The sequence below is a fragment of the Dysidea avara genome, chromosome 13, assembly GCF_963678975.1.
Source record: "Dysidea avara chromosome 13, odDysAvar1.4, whole genome shotgun sequence".
Classification (NCBI taxonomy): domain Eukaryota; kingdom Metazoa; phylum Porifera; class Demospongiae; order Dictyoceratida; family Dysideidae; genus Dysidea; species Dysidea avara.
Window position 1 is genome coordinate 17,615,937 of NC_089284.1, and position 21,734 is coordinate 17,637,670.

A 21,734-nucleotide genomic window follows, 5' to 3' on the forward strand; every position below is an offset into this window, starting at 1 on the left:
AGACTTGTCAGCTACCCAATCAGTTGGTACACACACTTAGTGCAGGCAAGATGGGATGTACAGCATTAGCCTTCTCCCACTCTGGTTGGTAAGTACCTTATGTTTGGTGTGTGTGTGTTCTATTAGAGTTGTTTACTGTTTATTACAGCCAACTGGCAGTGTGTTGCTATGACAACACTCGTGAGTGTGCAGTGAAGATGTACTCTATTCCCGACTGTCGTGATCATGTGAGACTGACTGGTCACCATGGTATCATATACCACGCTCACTGGTCACATGATGACAATCACTTATTGACTGCTTCACAGGATACCACAGTCAGGTGACCCCATGTGATGTGTTGAGGAGCTGGGAAATACATTATCATGTGTAGGGGACTAGCATTTGATTTCATTACATGAAAATTAAATACTCTAATAGAGCAGTCAGGTACACTCTAATAAAACAATTTACTAGTAGTACTTTGTACATGTGTTATAGTTTGTCATGTGCAGAGTTGGGGGTAACATGTTACAAATCTAATGCATTACATAATATTACTTTTGCAGTAACAAGTATTATAATGCATTACATGATGAAGTAGCAAGTAATATAATTTTAGTGGATATTACGTTGGGAAATTGTAACGATTGTAATGCATTACTTCTATGGTGCATTGTAATCAGCCTCATGATTGGTTGCACATTGGGCCCAGACAGCACTGGAGACAGAGTTGCAGGCATGAACAAAGCATGATAGTGTAAGGGGAGTGCCTTTGAGGCCAAGACACTACAACAAAGCATGGCTGAATTACACCAGAGAAACCTGTATCTTGCTGTGTCTTGTTCATGTCACTGGTAGTTGTAGGCTGGTAGCTTGTATTTGGACTTACTTTATAGCTAGTAACAAATAAATTTAATATTATAATAGTTATAATCCTCAAGGTGATGAGTATTGCTAAACTCGTTACTTTTTTTCTGTGAGTAATATGTAACTGTAGCGTGTTACATGGCATAGAAGTAATATGTAATGAGTTACATTTTTAGAGTAACGACCCTAACTCTGGTCATGTGATTTGTGTTGTATTACACAACTAAATATTGTGATACACGATTATCCCTTTTCTCAATATTACTCTAATTGATGCTCACAATACAGGCACTGGGACCTCTCATCATCACATGCTCATCACATGGTCCTGCCACACCCCTGCTTTGTTTATGATGCCATCTACCATACCTCCCTGGATCATGTGATCCTGACTGCAGGCTACGACAAGCTGGTCTACATTTGGACGGTGCGGTCCACAGAGTCTCGTTATGGACAGGTAGAGATGATGTGTAGTTGATAGTAGTTGTGTGAATAATAACTGTTGTGTAGTGTCTCCACAAGATGGCTGGTCATGATGGATACATCAACACTCTGTGTTTGAATAGTAAATGTGAGTGAGTGGGTGCGGGTGGGTGGGTGCGGGTTGCGGGTGGGTGGGTGCGGGTTGCGGGTGGGTGGGTGGGTGATATGCCTACAGAAAGAAACTTTAATGTTGGCACAGTGAAAATCCTTACAAATTACCCAATGACTAATTATTTCCTCTTCCGCTTCTAAAACATTTCTCATGCACAGCCAAGACTAGTTAACACCTGTCTGTAAAGCTGTACTGTTTGGTTAAGCAAGTGGCTACTGCTAATATCACTAACAAATGTATATTGCAAGGTTTAATGTTGGTGCAAGGTACAATAATACATAAGGCGCTACATTACACCTTAGCAAATTAATCATATGTTTCGTGAACTTCTTCTAGCAGATCTAAATAAAAATGTATCACCTTTTCAGCTACACCTGACTGCAGTATAATTGACTGCATATAAAGCCCTTCTGAAATATAGCAAAGTACTCGTTTTCCCTTAACTACTATGCTTATGCATGCTTGCATAATGTTTGGGAGTCTACAGCCATATTAGCACTCTAAGAGTGAAAACAATTTGCTGCTGATAATATTTTAAGCTTCAAATTAGCAGATCGACCTACAGCAAGAGCCTGAGTGATACCCCCTTGTATTTACTATTCAAATGTCCCACCTGCCATCCCAAGTTCCCTCCATACAATAATAGGCCCCTGTAGTTACCACTGATTGATTGTTTGTTCATTTCCTGTGTAGTGAATTTTCTCTATTCTGCTGACCACACTGGTGTTTTTTGTAAGTGGGTTTGTCCTGCATCACATGATGCCATATTGTCATGGAAACTTGACCGGTCCATATCACTGGCTGAGCTAAAGGATCATGTGATTACCAGCCTGGAGCTACAACCAACCAATCACAACAGACTACTCATCTGTACGCAAAATAGACGAGTGTTTCTGATAGACACCAACGTGTATGTGTATTTCTTATTACTATCTGTCTTTAGTCTGTGTTGTTTTGTTAGGTTGTATGTGGTGCGTCATTACCATGACGATGATTCTGTTCAAACTAATCAATCAGTGGCAGTCTTCAGTGCGTGTGGCACATACGTGTTGTTAGGTGTGGGTCACCATTTGACAGTGTGTCGTGCCAACAGTGGAACAGTGGTGGGACAATACCACACACTACCACTGCACCATCCCCTCACCTGCCTGTTGTTCCATCCCATGGATCATATAATTGCATTGTCAGCATTTGGCACCAGTGAACCAGTGTTGGTGTACAATTACAATAAGGAAGGTGAGAGTTGTGGTTGTGTACTGTGTTCCCCTGTCTGATTAGTAGTGTGTTTAGTTGAAGAAGCCGTAGTTGAATTGTTGGAAGCACCTGTTGAGGAGGAGACCACACCTCTCCCTAGCTCACATGATGTCATGGCACAAAATATGAGACTACAGAAAGCTGTGCACCGACTAGGACTAGTAACACAACAGGTGTGTGTAGTGCATGTATAGTATGCTTATCACCTTTTCGATCCAGAGCGGAGCTGGTTCAGGGATAATCTCAGGACTAGAGTCCACCTACCCTAGTTCAGTGAACACCATACCTCCCAAATTGACCACCACTACTGGTACACTCTCACACAACATGACACATAATCCACCTCATCACCCTCCTTCGCTACACGTTCCCTTCTCATCCACCCCTGCGCTACCTTATTCATCCACTGTCCCACGAAAGGTATAGTATGACAGTATACTACATGACTCAGCAATTCCTATATAGGCAGTGGTGTTGCATGACTATACTTCTCAACAACCTAATGAATTATCGGTACAACGAGGTGCTCGTGTGGTGATATTAAGTAATGAGGATCCACACTGGTGGAGGGGACAAATTGACAACCAGGAGGGATATATCCCTGCTAGTTATGTGGCTTTTGAGGATACCTCTTCATCAGTAAGTAGTGTTTAATTGCAAGCAAATTATGTTTAAGTAAATTTACCATAGCCTGCTGCTGCTCCTCCTCTGCTTAAAGAGAAGAAATTTCATAGTCATGAGGAACCAGAATTACACAAGTAGGGGTATTTCATGATGGTATTTAATAATTGTATTAATTACAGGAGCGCTGTATCAGTCCGAGGAAAGAAGAAGGTTAAGCATAAACTGCCTTAGAACATTTCGTCTGTACATTATTATTCGCTCAATTAATAACGTAATGCTATTGGTTATAATTGGGGGCAACCTGTTTGGTTGGCGGGAAATACTCCAGCTGTAAATTTGGTTAGCAACGTAGTAAACGAGCAGTTGTGTGGTATGAGGGAAAATGACGAGTGATGCGGACAGAAACACGGTGAGCAGTGTGCTAAGAGTCCTTGAATAATGCTATTGGTTCGTAGTTGGAACGAGTGTTCAACTCGCACGAGGGACAATGGAGGTGTTTGCTGGAGCAGTTGCAACGCTACTTGGATACCGCACCCGGGGAAAGGTCATATGCGCCTAACTGCAGTCGGAAAATGGCCCAGAGTTTGCAAAAGATAACGAAAGAAGTTCGTCGTTACACGTAATAGCTACGCCCACCAACTACACGATGTATTTCATTAGGTGATAACTAACTCTGAGCTAGCTGGAGTGAAGGTGTTACTAGACTTACTACTCTACTGGTCTGAATTCCCCAGCAATGGACGGGGCCTGGACCAACTTATTATTTACAACATACTACCAGGAATATTGTCTGATATAGCTAGATGTCTAGTTGGCTGTCAGAAGGAATGCAACCAAGTTATAGCTAGTCTGGTGACCACTATGATGTCTCTGTGTGAATACTCTGATAAGTTAGTTGGTGACCTGTGGCATCTGATACCTTCCTTATTAAGTGTTGCTGTGAACAATTCTCGTTATTCTTTTACAGTTAGGATTGATGTGAGTATTATCTTGTGTGCTCTATTAGAATTATTTATTATTGTAGTGTGTTCGTGTGCTGAATGCTTTATTGGAGGCTTGTGATAATTCTTACAAAGTGTCTATCAAGACAACACTCATCAAATACAAGTTAGTAACTATTTGTTGATACTTTAGTTATCTCACTCTTGTACAGTTCCAAGATGGCTAGTTTATTGCCATTAGCTGGAGACTATGAGTTACAGGTGGCCCTAGTCGAGTGCTTGTTCCGTACCACTACTGCAGCAGAAAGGGTCCCACTGGCACAACAATGGTTTAGTAGTCAGGATGTGATTAAATGTTTTCAGGCTATTAGGGAAGCTGATTTTGAACAGGTAAATATTTATGAGTTGATTGTGACATCTTATCCCATCCCTTTATAGGATTGTAGGCAGTTTCTCAACACACTGAACTATCAAATGCACAAGTGTAATAAAGCAACTGTCTTCTCCCTGCCATGTCGACAAGTTTTATTGGGAGATATTAGGGTATTGTGTGCGTGTGTAGCGTATGGTGTTGCATTTTACTATATATTCATTGTCCTAGTTACATGCCCCACAAGATATGAAACAGTTATGGATGGACTTCAACACTATCAGTCATAGTCTGTCTGTGTTTGTGTCAGACCCTTCCCAAGAGGTATGTCACCATTACCCCCAGTGATATGGAGATGACAAAAATGCCTGCAGGAAGACATATGGGAGAGTGTCACAGTGAAAAGAGCTAACATTAGTGAACACCAAATAACTGGTAATTTATCATAATTATATTACTCCATATGCCTATTCCTCCCCATAGCCACCACAAGAGGTTACCACCTTAAACTAACAGTGAATTGTCCACTCTCAGTGTTGACCTCATTTCCTTGTACTGCTAAAGGAGACACTCTACAGGCCATACTGGGCACAGATCCATCTCGGCCACTACAACAATTACTAGAAGGAACCAGTAAGACATCAGTTGTGATGACCCCTGTACAGTTGGGCTCCACTAACAAGCTGGTTGGCAGTAAGAAGGGACCAAAAGAAATGAGCTCTAACATACAAACGCCTGACAAAGTGGAAGATGTCAGTTGTAGTCCAATAGACCCCATGGGAACACCAGTTGTGGTTAGTGTATGCTAGTGTACATGATAACATGTTATATTGTTGTAGAATTCCTCTACTGGTTCAGTCTGTACTCCAACTAATCAGTCAATTCCTGTGAAGACTCCTCGTACATCAACACCTTCTCTCAAGCATATAACTTGTGCTCCTAGTAAGAGTGATAAAACAGCTGTTGATCATTCTGGAAAGAAGACAGTTGATCATCAGATACCTGATCACAAGAGCCTTGATCGAAAGAGCAAAGTAATTGCTGATCAAAAGAGAAAAACAACTCCTGATCAACAGTGTAAGGTAATCTCTGATAAAAATAGTAAAGCAGTGCCCCTGGATCAAAAGAAGAAAGTGATCTCTGATCAAAAGAGCAAACTAGTCAATGATCAACAGAGTAAAGTAGTTCTTAATCAAAGGAGTAAAGGTGGCCTTTGTAAAGGAATTACTGATCAACAACGTAAAGAAATCACCAGTCAAAAGAAAGCTAAACTCACTGACCAAAAAAACAAGATGGCCAATCAAAATACTAAGCCATTATCTGACCGAAGCAACAAGAGACCTATTGACAAAACAGACCACAACCCTACCAAGAAGGGACCTGCTCCTATGGTAGTTACTGCCAACAACATTGATAGTTTCATTGATCAAATTGCTGTCAAGCCAAAACTTTCCATCAAGAAGTACAGCACAAGATCAACAGTCAAACAATCAAATTCCAGTAAAACAGTTGTGTCCAAAAATCTTCCACCCAAGAAACTACCAACTAAGAATGCTGCTGCACTGCAGAAGAGTTACAAGCCAGTATCACCAGTTGTTAAGTTACAACAAAAGAGAAGTAGAGAAATGAGAGAAGCTTTCACCAAATCAACAACTGATTTGTCAACGTTTGATTTTGATGACGATGTTATGCCACCGATCAAGAAATCGAAGCAAATCAACAGCTCTGCTAACAGTAGTTGTAGCAGCAGTGTTGATGTGTCCATGTCAAGGGTGAACAATCAGAAAAAGTTTGATATGGTTCCACAGAAGAAGGGGAAGAAAGGCAACAAGAAGCAACCACCTGTTAACAAAAGACCGATCACTACTCCACACTCAACCAGCAGGACTGAGGTTAGTTGTTATATGTGCTCATGTGACATCATGTAATCTTGTAGATCAGTGTAGTGCTGGAGTCACAAGACATAACATCCCCACCCCTAGATGGTCAGGTATGTGTATAGCCAATTATGTAATGACCACATCACAAGGGCGTGCATTACAGACAAGTACTACTATCAGATGCTCACCTACCACCACAATCAGTTCCTACAATTCTCCCAAGAGTGACACTACATATGAACCACCTACTATATCATTGACTACACCAGCTTGTAAACACTACTCTCCTGTACAAACTCCAGTTACTACTATAACTCAACAATTCAGTCCTGCTGGTGTATCACAACAGCACAGTCCAGTTGTAGATACTCAAGTAGACAGTCCAGTTGTAGACACTCAAGTAGACAGTCCAGTTGTAGATACTCAAGTAGACAGTCCAGTTGTAGATACTCAAGTAGACAGTCCAGTTGTAGACACTCAAGTAGACAGTCCAGTTGTAGATACTCAAGTAGACAGTCCAGTTGTAGATACTCAAGTAGACAGTCCAGTTGTAGATACTCAAGTAGACAGTCCAGTTGTAGACACTCAAGTAGACAGTCCAGTTCAATCAGTCAGCAAAGTTCCACCAGTTAGCCCAGTTGTGGAATCCAGTCTGGTCATTGCAACTCAACAAGTTAGTTCAGCTCTAGAAACCCGTTCATCCAGTCCAGTCAGTGGTGATGTGTCACTGGACTACTCACAACCTTCTACCCCTGAGGAGGATCATGTGATTACTAGAGGATTCCAGGAGGTGTGTCAGGTAAATACCTATACAGCTGAATTGGTCTCCATGGTAACTACATAGGAGCTAATATCAGGGGCAGGCGGTAGGAGAGACAGCAAGGTTGACAAACCATCTCACCTTACGATTAAACATGACAATTTTAGCCCGGTAACTACAACACGCAAATTTCAGTCATCCAAGCCTAAGAAAGATGATTTAACAACTAAACAACGTCAACCCAAGCCAAACAAGAAGTCGGCTTCAAACAATGACAAGTTAACTACTACTAAGAAGGCACAAGAAGTTGGTAGAGAACAACGTAACAAAAGAAGACGACAAAGCACGGTACTTTAAATGCTAATACCTCATTATGTACGTGTTGTAATATTAGGGTGAAGTAGAGGTGACCCCAATTATATCACCTCCTGCTAAAAGATCATCAATGATCAGACAGTTAGATTTACGAGTTACCAAGACACCTATTTGTAAAGGTATTTAGGTGTAACTGTGGTGTAAACTGTGTTAATTACACCCCCCCTCCCCCTACCCAGCACCACAGAGTGTTGCAGATGATGACAACACTGACGTTGATGGGTATAGCGAGAGTACTGGTAAATTAGACCATGTGACTCCTGACCCCACCCCCTTTGGTTCCCCTACGTACCAGCCCATGTGAGCACCACACCAAGTAGTTATATATAATGACCATCATGTGGCACAATGTAGGGGAAATGATGTTAGTGAAATGTTGGGGAACTTTGGAGCTAAGATCAGTCAAGCAATGAAGGTACACTTATCACTATTACAAGTTTACAACAAATGATTATGTTATAGAACAAGAGGAACCATTATGATCAAGTGTTACAAGGTGCTAGTAAGGCCAGTAGTCAACTGCTAACTTCAGTGTGGAGTGAACAGTATAATAAGAGGTGATTATTTGCATTTGTCACTGTGTGTGATGGGGAGTCATACAGACATACACTGCTACAAAGCTACCATCAGCAGACAATGGAAGAATTACATAACTTGGAAGAAGACATTAAAACGACACAACAAGCCGAAGAACAAGCAATGGTAACACACACACACACACACTAACAGACACCACCATGTCACCTCAATGATATTTCTTAGAACAACTTCAAACATTACCAGAAGATATTGTCAGACTCACTATCATTACAAACACAAAAGTTAGTCACTAAACATACACACATACAACTAATGACATTAACAGGTTAACTAAAATACAAATGACTCAGGCAAGTTTCCACCAAGACATGGAGTCACTGGAAACTAGCCAGACAAAACAACAGGTAACACTGAGCCATTAATCCAACACCACTTCACCACGCTTTTATCATAGGGTAATGTACATCAACAACTTGCTAAGGAAATGAGAAAAATCCAAGATGAAATACTAAATACCAACGTAAGTGTTATCAATTACTGAAACTTAATCCACGTAACTGATTACAGAAACAACAAGAGTTAAGGATGGTTAAGCAATCATTACAAGCAATGTTACTGAAGTTATGATCATAGTATTACATGTAGAGTATATACAAACAGGACTAACATTATTATACAAAAAATATGCCTGCAACCTCTTTTATCATTGTACATATGAGAATGAAGTTTAACTAGTGGAGTTGTTCTGGTTGTCAATCAGAAGCCATGCCTCATTGTCATTGCTGTCTTCCAAGTACATCAGATCATTTTTACCTGTAATTGATAACAAAGTAATAGGACTTTTACATATTAGGGCATGTTCATTGTAACAAATTCTTACTATCTGTGGATGTTGTTATTACTTCATCAGCTGCACTGGCAATCTGCTTCTCAATACTCTCATCTTGTGTTGTGTTTTCTTGCTGTCTCCGTTGTCGCAGTAGCTCTTGTTTCTGTTGTCTTGACAACTGTGTCTGCCATGCCCCTTCATCAGCAGTAGTAACATCATTATCCTCATCAACATGTTCTGGTGATTCTGCACGTTTCTTTACCTTCTTCTTTCTCGGAGACCGTGATACCGAACTTTCAACCATTTCAGTACTAGCAGTAAGTGTATTAGTGCCCTTATTATCAGTGATATCTTGGGTAGCAGACCTTGGGGACTACACACACTTGCCATACACCAAACAATGTTAATAGTTACTTGTTGAGGATTAGTTGTTCGTTGTCTCACTTTCTTCTTATCCTTTGTTGTATCAGTAGACACTAAACTTGGTGCCTCCAAAATAATTGGCGTGGGCGTTTGTCCACCTGTTGGGAAATGCTTACAAGGCCAACACCTTCACATATCACTCACCACTCAACTTGGTGCTGCTCCATAGCAACCCCACCGCTATAGTGACCATTAACACGACTAGTAGACCTGTCAACCAGTCCGACTCCATACCAGCTGTCACCCGTGCCACTGCACGTGCACAAGCTCGCGTACTGTACAAAGAAAACGACGACTACCTAGAACATTAGAATCCTGAAATCTTTTCAAACTCCGGATATCTTTGTTATTCTTATAATTTCGTGCGGATATAAACCATGTCGTATAGAAGCATACGTTCTCATTAACCGGAGGTCAAGGGTTGGTGCTAGCCACTGCCCGATGGCGTTCAATCGGAGATTGATGAAAGAGCGCGAAGAATTGTCAACTAAACCTCCCGCAGGAGTTAATTTGCAAGAAGCAGCAACTGGTGACTCGTTGAACCGGTAGGACTGGTTCGGCTTGTATTTGTGTGTTTAACGTCACGTGATGTGCTAGGTGGGTGGTCAAAATTGATGGAGCTGAAGGTTAGTTTGGCATCACGTGCTATCAACATGTAGCTATTTCATTAGGTACATTATACGCTGGTGAAAGTTTTACACTACAGTTCATCTTCTCGTCCAAGTATCCATTTGATTCACCACAGGTTAGCGACCCAACATGTTGATCATGAGTCATGAGAAGTCTTAAGATCTACCTTTGAGGCCTTGAAACATATTGATAGTGAAAAAAATTGCTTAGTTGTATTTTACTTGCCAACCTGTAAGCTGTTAGTAGTGTAGGCCCTCCCTGGCTACAGGACAACAGTTGTAAATCTTTCTTCACACATATATACACGACACACAATTGAAGTCTGAATGCACTTAGTTTTGGTATTTAACTGTTTATGATATTGATGTGAAGTGGTTTGCACAATCACAGGGCAGACTGACTGACCTCAGATCACAGTGATTTATAATGGACACTTTAGAGCAAGGCCCATTTTGTAAATTGGATGGAGTGCCTGTACTGTACAACAGGAATTTTGATAAATTAACAAATTTGTACATTCATCACTTTAATAAGCACCTCAAAAGTCAATTTAGATATGCAATTTCTTGCTTTTCATCAAATTTTAGTTTGTCATATCTGTGAATTCGTTAAATTTTTCCGTTCATCTATATTTCCTGTTGTATGGTATGGTCATCATTACTCTTATGTCCTTTGAAATTTACTGTTATGTGGTATTTTCTCCATTTTGCAGGTCACTTTCATAGGGGACACTGTCCCAATTCATCCTCACATTTACAGTAATGGGCACATCTGTCTGTCCATATTGGACGAGGACTGGTCCCCTGCGCTGAGTGTCAGCTCCATCTGTGTTAGCATTGTCAGTATGTTGAGTAGTTGCACTAAAAAGGTTAGGAGTAGTACTAGGTGTAAGTCATGTGGGGTATGTGAATTGGTAAAAGTACCAATTATTAGGTCAGATATTTTTCCACATATTATTAATATGGTACAATTACCTGTGCTAAAAACCATTGGAGCATTTGAATAGTGAACACACCATCTACTTCAATGGTATTATAATAATAGAGTAAATGGGTACTATGGAACAATCCTATATATTGAGAGGTGGTGACCAGACTATAGTTACTTGGGATCCTTTCAACCCTTTTTGTACTTAGTTATACCCCCACCCAACCTTGTTTTTTTTTCTTATTTCAGGAGAGGCCATCGGACAACGCAATGTATGTCACTTTTGGCTCTAAAAATCCCAAGAAAACAAAATGGTTATTCCACGGTGAGTACCAGTCATTGCACATATTGTCACTGTTGCCATGGTGACCATCACTATAGATGACAAGGTATAACTGAGGGGTGGAGTAGCGCATCACATGATCAATAAACAAGAACTTTTTATATCTATTTGTTATAATATTGAACAGTGTGCTGCATATCATTAAATTAGTGAGGTGTTTGGCTCTTAATGTGTGGATCATGGAGAACTGTTATAATATACTGATTATCAAAGTGCATTAGGCCACATAAACTTAATTATTAGTTTCTCATCCCTGCCCATATGGCCGTTTTTCTTACCTCATCAAGGATTTGGTGGCTGAGTGCAGCTATCCAGCACCTTCTAAAGTTGGTACCTTGCTAGAACAGTCTAAGAAAATTGTATTGTGAGTCATTTTAGCTATCTAGTCAGTAAAAATCCGTCCTCCCATTTTCAGTACAGGATGAAAAACTAATAATTTGTGGCATTACTTCTGTAACTAATGGCAGAGGAAAAAAAATCCCATTTTACTAAGTCATCCATTATTGATTTAGCAATCAAATGTGTTGTGAAGCATAACAAGGTTAGTGTGTGGCTCCTTGTAGCATACCATAATTGATGGTGTGGAACAACACCTCAACACTTTTTCAGTATGAACACCAAACAGCTCTAACCATTGATGTGAATGCTGATCTGCAGCTAACTGGCATCAGTTAAATGACACAGCTTTAATCAGTTACAGTATATAGATATTTCTGTGTTTGGTTAATAAGGATTTGATTTTGCCTATTTTCATATTTCAAACAGGCAAAAGTCCAACCAAATCCTTATTAACTCCATGAGCTTATTTTCATAGTAGCCACAGCTGAGATGTTCACTCAATACAATAAGATAACTACACAATTATAATAATGTTGCTGGTTAGTCATTTCCTTTAAGCATCAGCGATGGTTACCTCCACTTCAACACCTGGCTCAATACTGATACTTGTCTGGAGATATTGTTAAGGATGACAAAAAAAAGAGATTTGTCATGGTCTGGGTTGCTATAGTAAAGGATACAATTTGCTTCACAGTTTCTGCAGGTGAGTGTAGGTCGATCACTCGCTTGTGTATCCTCATCTCATATCGATCCCATGTCTTGCTGCCCTCACCACAAGGTGTCTTACGGCAGGTGATACGCAGTTTCTTTGTTGGCATACGTATCGGTCCCTTTACCCTCAGGCCCTTGTCCTTGGCACCACGGATAAGATCACTGCATACTGGGAACCAGAATGTAGAATCTAACAGAGAATACAAATTCAGTTTCATTTACCTTTCTCCAATGACTTGACATTTCTGCTGGTTAAAGTGATCCTGATCTTATGAATAGGCGCCTCGTCTGTTGAAGGAATTCCTTTTTCACCTTTGTAAGCCTATGAAACAAGACAAAATGCGCATTTATTAGAAAAATCACACAAAAAAAACAATAGAAACATGCACTTCAAGCATTTCAAAAGCTATACAATATTATAACACGTACCATTATTTGTGAACGGTCGACTTAATCCTCGTACAGGAACAGCGGTGAACCAATCCACAATTCTACTCGCTACAACCACGTGTTAGACTCGTATACGGAGAGGGAAAGTAATTCCGCATATTTTGTACACACCATTGGGGTTTGTAGCGATGGCAATAATATACGGATGGAGGAGACTTTGTGCTTAGATTACACCGGCAGTGAAACGGGTGATGAATGTAGCGCCGCAGATATGGCAGCGGTAGGTACCGGGTAGCTCAGCAAGGTTTAGTGAAGACTTACACATTACCTCCATCTAGGTGGGCAGTCTGAAAGTACTACCTAGAGATAGCGAAGGAGAACGGTGTTATCCGGTTTTAAGAGGTACAGTTTATTGCAGACAGCATACACAAGCATTAACAAAGTTTATTGCAGGAGAGAACACAGTTGGACGCAGTACATCATGTCAAATTTGTATCCCGGTCAAGGTGAAAAGATTGTGTGTTGATGTATGTTACTGTACAGTCTTTTTATAGGCCATCTCCAAACATCATGCCACCATTACTGTTGAGAAGGAGAGCCATTTTATTGTGGATAACAGCAGCAAGAACCACACCCGACGGAACAAGGTGATCATTTGTCATTTTACCACTGCAGATGTCATGGTTACAAACAGGTATTACTAAAACCAAACACCTATTACGAGTTAAATGACAACTGTGACTTGCTGTTTGGAGACTGTTCCTGTGTATACTATACCACTAAGGTGAGCGTAAGTGTGTGCATGTGTGTGCTTCTTTGCTTTGTGTGTGTTGAGTGGTAGTCAGAGTAATTAATTGTTTCATTTTCTGTGGGGCTGATCTCAGCATTGTGGAATTTCTTTGAGCTTGTTTTGACAAGCCTGCCCTTACCCTGCAACCCTTATGTGTACACTTGATGTCCAAGTGGTAGTGTCCTTCTTTATGATGGCAAACATGCTGAGGGGGAGGTTCCTTTTTATGCCAAATCCAGCCCACAGCATGTTCTACCAGGGACAAGTGGATAATATTGGGAAACTATTTCGAGAGGTGGCTTTTTATACAAGTGTTCACTAACCAATGTAGTGGAACTTCTTTGTAGTGGACAATGGAACTCAGAATCAATTTTTAGGAGAATATTTTTGTTGTACACATTTCATATAGTACTTACTTATAGATAGTCTTTAGGAAATCATTTTACTCATATACGTTTTATTCAGTAGAATTACCTCTTAAGTTATGGAATTTATGTATGGATGAGACATAATCCTGTGACATGCAGGGAGTCACAGTAGGTCATCAAACTACATGTTATTGGTTGATGTGAAAACAGTGTCCCTCTAAATTTATTACTTGGCTTCTTGGGGAATCCCCTGAACTCTACTAACTAATATTAGCAATCAATTGTGTTCCACTAATTCTTTCTATTCTGAAAGAAATATGATATAGTTTATGATGGGAGATTTGTTGGGGGGGAGATGTATTCACATTTCATCAAAGCCATCAGTTCATTTGTCTACAAAACCTCCCCTAGGTGGTATCTTTTATTTGAATAAATCATTTAGCTAACTTTTCCTTCATATCTACTCAAAAATATTAGGAGCAGTGGGATTTATTTGTTGCTAAGAGAGATGGACAGGAGGCTACCACCACAACTCATGATAACCTAGAGGAGACTATTCCCATCACCCCAGCAGCAACAGAAGTATCGAGTGATGTCGCTGATGTCTTGTTTGCATCTGTTGACCCAACTAATATCACCACCACCACTGCTACCATCGAAACAAGGCATGATGAGCAAACCCAGTTGCTAGTGACAACTGAAGTGAGCATTATATAGAGTAAATGACATGCATTAATTCTGTGCCCATGGACATGCCTTAATGATAGATTTGATGTGGCTGATATCCCTAGTGTCACTAATACATGTGTAGTTGATAGAAAATCTTCTGTGGAGTAGAATAGACTGCTTGCAACAAAACATACATCATTAAAAATATCAGGAGCGCATCGAATCCTATGGACAAGGGAGTGTGTATCTCCATACACTACTAATACTATGGGTGAAATTCAAACATGGCGTCCAGTGTTACTATGTATATAATTGGTTACATCATTCTTACGTGCAACAGGGATGCACTGAATGGGCTGCTACTCCATCATCTAGTGTGAAGGTAGCAAAACTGCTTTGATAAGAAGATCATCCGAGTTGAAGGAAAAGCTCAGAATAGTCAAGCGGAGTAATTTTGTGTGATTATCGACTGTAGAAAGACTGTCCTGCTAAGCCTGTGCTACTATTCCTCTGTCGTGCCATTGAACTTCGTTTCCATAGCTTCGCTTCGTCGCAGCAGAAACGTGACGTATTCAAACTTGCGCCTCCACATAATATCCTAATTAGGAAATTTTAAAAGTTTCTTATAGTACACGGCAGCTATGTTTGAATTTCTCTCTTTACGGAGTTACATGCTCCCTTGTCCATAGGATTCGATGCACTCCTGGAAATATAGAAAATTTCTGGAAATCATTAACATTTTTCCCATCAAGGTGTGCTATAGAGAGGTCTTCAGAAAAATCCAAGAATGTGTATATTTATGGGATACCGTTATGTCATGTGAATACCCACGGTATTATATAGTAGCTTGGACATATAATACAGTTGGACTTGTATACCATTGGATGTTGTATTAGCATCTTGAAAATGACCAGTGCAAATGGGTCAGTAAATGAGTATATTGTTAAGCTTATATATCTGTGAAGTTTTGGCTGAAACTGTTTGATTGCAGTTAGTAGGGTGAATCACACAATTGGTCTAAAAATTTTTGACAACTAACTGATTTCCTTCAAAATATAGTCTTTGTTTCACTACTAACAAACATCCATATTCTCTATTCTTTTAATCAGCCACTAACAACCATGAACAAGATTGGATTAAAATAATTCATACTTCTAGGGCCTCGAGAGTGCAACTAATATTTTCATATGGTTTCTGATATTGCTTGTACTTGAAATAACCTTGACTATGCACAGGATGTAACTATGTCTATAAATATATACAAGTGTTCTCAGATTCTTCTGAAGACCTCTATATATGGTTATAATTAGTTCAGTAATGTATTACTGCTTGTGATAGGCGGAGCCTGTCATTAACAGATCAGAATCACTTAGCTCTTCACCGTTACTGACCGACCATCCTGACACTTCCACACAACTCATACCACTCTCTGATTTATCAGCAGTGACAGAAGCAGCAACATCAGAAACAACAGCAGTGTCATTGGGAGTGGCAGAGGAGCAGACTGTGGCATACCAGATTGAACCTGCTGACAAGTCACGTAGTCCATCTCCTATGGACGACATAGATGCTACAATCCCTTATGACATGACACAAGGAGATAACCTTGCTAAATCTCCTGTCAGTGATTCACCAGATACTGATATTGAAGGGACCATACCATACGAGATGACACAAGGAGTGTTGGATGATGGAGGAAACAAGTCTCCTGGTGGTAGTCATGTTGATATTGAGCCCACCATACCATATGAAATGTCAGATACTTCATCCCCTCTTGCTGATGCCAATGACAATCCAATTGTAGCAGAAAATGATGCGACAGTGAGCGTGGCTGATCCTACAGTGGGTGTGGCTGATCCTGATCCAGTTGTAGCTTTAGATGATGCAACTGTGGCTGTGAAAAATGATGATGCAACAGTGGCTGTAGATGATGCAACAATGGCTGTAGATGATGCAACAATGGCTGTAGATGATGCAACAGTGGGCATGGCTGATCCAACAGTAGCTGTGAATGATCAGACAGCTGACAACGATGCCACACAAGCAATTGATGATGCCACACAAGCAATTGATGATGCCACACAAGCAATTGATGACCCCGCCATGGGCATAGCTAATGTACCCTTAATGGGTGTGGCTGATCCAATGGTAGCTGTGGATGAACACGATGACACGCAGAGTATTGGTGAGCAGCAGGAGGAGGATGATGATGCTACATTAGATGTTGTTGTTCCTGCTGTTGATGCAGACCCTGATCACTTACAACTAACTAAACATGATGAAACTGAAAATGTTATAGCTAGCAATGCCAGTACCAATCATAGCCCAACCCACCAGCCTGCAGCTAGTAGCCCTACCCACACACCAATGGAAACAAGTCCTCCCCACTCTCCCAAGACAACTCCCATCATCAAAGCTGCGTCCCCTAAATCTCCATCAAGCTCTACTCCAAAGAAGGTGCACTTTGCAACAACAGGTCGTCCGTCCAACTTGGACGTGACAGTAAATGATCTACTAAATGATGAAGAGTCTCCAGATGTAGAGGTAAGTGTTGTGTATGGCTGTATTGTACTGGTTATAAATATAAGAGATGTCATGCAGCAGTACGGGTTGTGTAGTTCCCTACTACTGGCATGTTTATAGCAGAAAAGTCTTTACATCACAATCCTGTTGAATGGAGAAAAGTCTCAGACTGCTTGGTGACTTGATCCACAGGCAGCTTACAATCTAGGCAAGTACCTTAGGAGCCACGCAGCCTGGGATTCTCTTTGCGTTAAGCCAATAATTAAAACAGCTTGCTGTTCATCCTAGATACAATATTAATTTTAGCTCTTACAAATTTCTTTTACTTGCTATAGTATGTTCACGTTGAGCTGGATCCTCAAAAACATTTAATAGCTCATGTATGCAATTACACACGATCTTGAAATTTGGCTCATTTGTAGTACTGCTTGACCCGCTAAAAGATTTCAAAACCTTTTGTTTCAAATGTCTGACACAATATTTACGGTGAATCAAAATTTCCACCATACAATTCCCTATGGGAAAGGCCAGAACTTGTGATGGAGTCAAAACACACTTGTCTGTTGATGACACTTTTACTGTCACTGCTAGTTATCTGGTTGGCTGAAATGTTTACTCTCTTGAGAAAAAATCCACTTTTCATTTTTAGCTGTTTTTCAGGATCCAGCTCAACTTGTACATATTATAGTATGTGCCAATGACTGATTTTTGTACCGACAATTCATAAAGTTTCTCTCAGAACATTATTACTTAAAGGATCAGAAAGCAATACAAAACTGAGTATTGTTTTATTGTTGAGACTTTACCATGAATGCTTTTAAAAGTAATATTAATAGAAAAATGCGGTCTGTAATCTGAAGTTTACTCCCTCGTAGCTATAAATTAAATGTCCTGTTTGTGATTTAATGGTGTGTTTGTCTGCTGTAGTTGCCATCTGCATCACCTGTGCTTGAGCCACACCCACCAGTTGATAATGGCCCAGTAGGCAGGGGTGGAGCCCGGAAGAGAGGCCGAGGAAAAGGAAGGGCTGCTGCTGCCAGTACTAGAAAGGGTGCGGCCACAGAGAAGACAAAGACCACACCAGCCAGGAAGAGGAAAGCTGCAACAGAGACTAACAAAGATGAAGAGAGTACTACAGAGAGCACAGTGGCCACAACATCTAGTAAAGGAAGAAAAACTACAGGCTCTGCTAAAGACAAAGAAAGGAGTGGTGAGGACAGTATAGAAACAGCACCAGTTAGTAGAAGAAGAAAGAGTACGGAGACTGACAAAGATGAAGAAAGTACTACAGAGAGCACAGGGGCCACAACATCTAGTAAAGGAAGAAAGACTATGGACTCTGCTAAAGACAAAGAAAAGAGTGATGGGGACAGCATAGAAACAGCACCAGTTAGTAGAAGAAGAAAGAGTAAGGAGACTAATAAAGATGAAAAGAAGAGTGCTACAGTGAGTAATGAGACTGCACCATCTGGTAAAAGAAAGAAGTCTGCAGAAACTTCCAAAGATGAAGAGAAAGATGCTGCACCAGTAAGTAAACGTAGGAAGTCTGCAGAGACTAGCAAAGATGAAACCTCTAGAAATGGTAAGAGTGATGTTACAGAAAAAAAGAGAGGAGGGGCTTCTGGTAGGGGCAGAGGTGCATATAAAAGAGGCGGAGCTCAAGCTGGAAAACGAAACAGCAGAAAGAAGCAACCCGCTGAGCCTGAACTTCCCAGTGCAAACAGTACACCTATACCCAAGCCGATTGTCTTAGAACGCAACAGTCCTTCTTTTCTGGATGATGATATTTCAGCTGACACTTTGTTCAGTTCAGGAGGCAGGATAAAGAGGAAGTACACTGATGTCTTGTTAACACCTAGGAGGACAATCCCTGTTGTTAAGGAGGAGCCACTCAGCGTGTCATTAGATGACTCACCTCTGGGATCACATGAGCCATCACCAAGAGGATCACCTGAGCCATCACCAAGAGGATCACCTGATCCAGCACTACATGATCTTCCGAAAGAGTCACATGATTTCCCTAAAGAGTTGCCTGATATCTTACCAAAAGTATTATTTACTGGTGTTGTTGATAAACGCTCGGAGAAGGTGTGTATGTACAGTGTATGTGTGCATGTATGGGTGGGTGTGTGCGTGCGTGCGTGCGTGTGTGTGATTCAGCTTGCTGATTTCATCCTACTAGATTCTGATATTTTTTCCCATTTTAGAGTTACAACATGCCAAAATTTATTGTTGTAGGACACTGGGTACATACTGGGCTAGAGTACATATAGTGGTTACATCAGGTCTCTTTGTACACAGAAGACCCCAGCACTTATTGGCTTCTGTGTGCACTTGTCTGGGGATTATCAGTGACCTTCTTAAGCAGGTGATTATTGTAATGGCCAAGTGACCTAATTACGTGAGTCATTCACTATTATTATTATTTTAAGCACAGAGCTCCTCAGTATTGGCTCAAGCATGCATTGCAATCACATTTCTCATCACACTTTGGAGGTTTATGTACATATGATATTAGTTATGTGTAATAAGTTGCTATTCCATTTTGGCTAGTGTCTACCAGTCTGTTCTGTGTTTTAGTTATCTCCCAAAAGCAACAAAACAGGTGACTAATCTTTAATAAAGCACCAGCGATAGCAAAATGCAATAAAATAACTTGTGGTAGCCAGTGCCTTGCCAACTACAACATAGTCTACTCATCACTACCTGTGGTGTGACCCAAACTGAATGTTGAACAGCATGTGTAAGAACATCGTTGAAGAATGTGACTTGTCTTGTTCACATACAAAATGAGAGTGTGCTTTTGCAACAAAAGAACTGAATTCCCAACTTAGAGCTTAATATCTGATCTAGCACACTTCAAGACTGTTCTCAGAGGTTTGTTTCTGGCTGTGTTGTGTTTGATTGAACCCAATGATGATATTTCTAGCAACTAAACAGCAAGTTATATGGCATATAAACGTTTCAAGCAGTTTGTTTTCCAGACCGTTCCATGTTTTAGTATGTTTGCTATTTTGAACTATAGCATCAAGTAGTAGAGATTAGTTTTTGACACATAACGACTTGTATTTTTCATGACTCCATCTCTTTCCTGTTACGCTGTATTTGAGGTGTCTATTATGACTGGAGGCCCCGAGGTGATCAGGTTTCACTGTGTACTCCACATATACAAGATAGCTGGTTGACCATGTTACCTCTGTATATTTTTAATGTGCATATATAAATAGCAAACACCATTCCACAATGTGTAATAATGTCTTCCCCTTATCACCAGGTGGTGAAGGACCTTGGTGGTCAGCTGGTAGAATCAGTGTATGAGTGTACCCACCTGGTCACAAATGATAAGCTGGGCCGTACCATCAAGCTGCTGTGTTGTCTAGCTAGGGGTTGTCCGATCACCAGCACCAAATGGTTGGATAAGTGCAAGCAACAGAAGAAATTTGTATGTAAGTGATGCTACCAAGAGTTCATAATATAATATATAGTTATACAACGGCCACGAGTGCGTTTATACAGGCAGAGCACGAGTGCACATTGTATAACTGTTATGTACCACTCACCTAATAGGTGGGGAGAGTCTCACAATACAGCTGTAACACTTATAAAGGCCAGGTTTCTAACATCAATTGTGGGTAACCAAGCCAGACGTTGCGATGACGTTCCCCCTGCAGTACTGCAGCCACCTGAGATATTGAAAGCTAGTACACTATGAGTTATATCATAACCTGCATTCGCTGTTCGACTCTCATCATGTAGTGCTCAGTATACCAGCATGCCATATAGACTAAGCACCAGACTAATCACCATAGTGATTCTCTCGAGCGAAAAAAGTAGCTAAATAGACAGTTTAAGTAAACAAAACCTAACTACTAAACGATACTAATCTAATTCTTACTATTCACACTGGCTAAACTTGAATCTGGTTGCATGACAAAACTGGTTACCACAATCGAACGTAAAGGTTAGAATATATTTGTTTTACTGAGTCATTGTCGAAGTGGACTACAGTTTAATCTGGGATAAGATGGCACCAGACTATAGTATGTTCGCATTGAGCTGAATCCTGAAAAACAGCTAAAAATTAAAAGTGGATTTTTTCTCAACAGAGTTAACATTTCAGCCAACCAGATAATTATTGGTGACAACAAAGGTGTCAACAACAGACACATATGGTTTGGCTCCATTACAAGTTCGGGAAAGAGCTGTAATGGGCATTGTATTTATATGGCTTCCCCATAGGAAATGTATTGAGAAAATTTTGATTGGCCGTAAATATTATGTCAAACATTTGAACAAAAAGATTTTGAAATATTCTTAGCAGGTCAAGCAATAGTACAAATGAGCCAAATTTCAAGATCGTGTGTAATTGCATCCATGAGTTATTAAATGTTTTTGAGGGTTCAGCTCAACATGAACATACTATAGTAAGGTGTATAAGTACGTTTATATATATGTAGACTAGAGTTGTGGCCACCCACGTTGGCTTTTTCGATCGCCATTGGCTGCTTGTAAACATTATACGTATTGGTGACGTTATGGCCCACAATCGACCTTTACATATCAGGCTATAAAAGAATTCGAGTGATCTATGAAGTGTCTTTCCA

At 40.4% G+C, this 21,734-nt stretch overlaps 5 protein-coding genes across 8 annotated transcripts in view; 3 read left to right on the plus strand and 2 right to left on the minus strand.

Moving 5' to 3' along the window:
* The window catches only part of LOC136243095 (jouberin-like), a 14,853-nt gene extending 11,253 nt beyond the window's left edge, over positions 1–3,600 (plus strand). For 2 of the 3 annotated variants that reach the window (XM_066034609.1, XM_066034610.1), the window contains exons 10-20: positions 3–88; positions 149–322; positions 1,138–1,306; positions 1,360–1,420; positions 2,138–2,354; positions 2,406–2,680; positions 2,723–2,871; positions 2,918–3,118; positions 3,164–3,337; positions 3,389–3,456; positions 3,502–3,600. In XM_066034609.1, coding sequence (XP_065890681.1) covers positions 3–88; positions 149–322; positions 1,138–1,306; positions 1,360–1,420; positions 2,138–2,354; positions 2,406–2,680; positions 2,723–2,871; positions 2,918–3,118; positions 3,164–3,337; positions 3,389–3,456; positions 3,502–3,553 — 1,626 coding nt within the window. In that variant the 3' untranslated portion in view covers positions 3,554–3,600. The remainder of the gene's footprint in view (positions 1–2; positions 89–148; positions 323–1,137; positions 1,307–1,359; positions 1,421–2,137; positions 2,355–2,405; positions 2,681–2,722; positions 2,872–2,917; positions 3,119–3,163; positions 3,338–3,388; positions 3,457–3,501) is intronic. The other variant, XM_066034611.1, reaches the window with a different exon arrangement.
* On the plus strand, positions 3,574–9,060 carry LOC136243090 (synaptonemal complex protein 2-like). The gene is made up of 22 exons (XM_066034603.1): positions 3,574–3,731; positions 3,778–3,927; positions 3,983–4,300; positions 4,347–4,429; positions 4,476–4,653; positions 4,702–4,806; positions 4,865–4,957; positions 5,008–5,068; positions 5,117–5,427; positions 5,473–6,525; positions 6,570–6,623; positions 6,677–7,312; positions 7,358–7,621; positions 7,668–7,767; positions 7,828–7,948; positions 8,003–8,063; positions 8,111–8,205; positions 8,251–8,350; positions 8,411–8,469; positions 8,514–8,592; positions 8,643–8,708; positions 8,756–9,060. The coding sequence occupies exons 1-22, from the start codon at positions 3,705–3,707 to the stop codon at positions 8,813–8,815; spliced, it is 4,074 nt and encodes a 1,357-aa protein (XP_065890675.1). The 5' UTR covers positions 3,574–3,704; the 3' UTR covers positions 8,816–9,060.
* On the minus strand, positions 8,389–9,785 carry LOC136243152 (protein LYRIC-like). Of its 2 annotated transcripts, XM_066034675.1 has the most exons (5): positions 9,585–9,785; positions 9,432–9,538; positions 9,069–9,390; positions 8,884–9,001; positions 8,389–8,664 (listed from the first exon to the last, which is right to left on the minus strand). In XM_066034675.1, exons 1-4 carry the CDS (start codon positions 9,670–9,672, stop codon positions 8,916–8,918), a joined length of 603 nt encoding a protein of 200 aa, XP_065890747.1. In that variant the 5' UTR covers positions 9,673–9,785; the 3' UTR covers positions 8,389–8,664; positions 8,884–8,915. The 2 variants fall into 2 exon arrangements, with proteins under 2 accessions (XP_065890747.1, XP_065890746.1); XM_066034674.1 differs by lacking the exon at positions 8,389–8,664 and having other exon boundaries at positions 8,789–9,001.
* The window catches only part of LOC136242302 (mediator of DNA damage checkpoint protein 1-like), a 19,427-nt gene continuing 7,444 nt past the window's right edge, over positions 9,752–21,734 (plus strand). The window contains exons 1-15 of the mRNA XM_066033709.1: positions 9,752–9,985; positions 10,038–10,066; positions 10,112–10,185; positions 10,783–10,938; positions 11,247–11,322; positions 11,584–11,704; positions 12,856–13,060; positions 13,119–13,182; positions 13,234–13,286; positions 13,335–13,427; positions 13,475–13,564; positions 14,416–14,640; positions 15,946–17,151; positions 18,058–19,218; positions 20,405–20,576. Coding sequence (XP_065889781.1) covers positions 9,882–9,985; positions 10,038–10,066; positions 10,112–10,185; positions 10,783–10,938; positions 11,247–11,322; positions 11,584–11,704; positions 12,856–13,060; positions 13,119–13,182; positions 13,234–13,286; positions 13,335–13,427; positions 13,475–13,564; positions 14,416–14,640; positions 15,946–17,151; positions 18,058–19,218; positions 20,405–20,576 — 3,829 coding nt within the window. The 5' untranslated portion in view covers positions 9,752–9,881. The remainder of the gene's footprint in view (positions 9,986–10,037; positions 10,067–10,111; positions 10,186–10,782; positions 10,939–11,246; positions 11,323–11,583; positions 11,705–12,855; positions 13,061–13,118; positions 13,183–13,233; positions 13,287–13,334; positions 13,428–13,474; positions 13,565–14,415; positions 14,641–15,945; positions 17,152–18,057; positions 19,219–20,404; positions 20,577–21,734) is intronic.
* Positions 12,165–12,968, minus strand: LOC136243156 (small ribosomal subunit protein uS10-like). Its single transcript, XM_066034678.1, has 4 exons — positions 12,820–12,968; positions 12,613–12,712; positions 12,360–12,559; positions 12,165–12,289 (listed from the first exon to the last, which is right to left on the minus strand). Exons 1-4 carry the CDS (start codon positions 12,820–12,822, stop codon positions 12,233–12,235), a joined length of 360 nt encoding a protein of 119 aa, XP_065890750.1. The 5' UTR covers positions 12,823–12,968; the 3' UTR covers positions 12,165–12,232.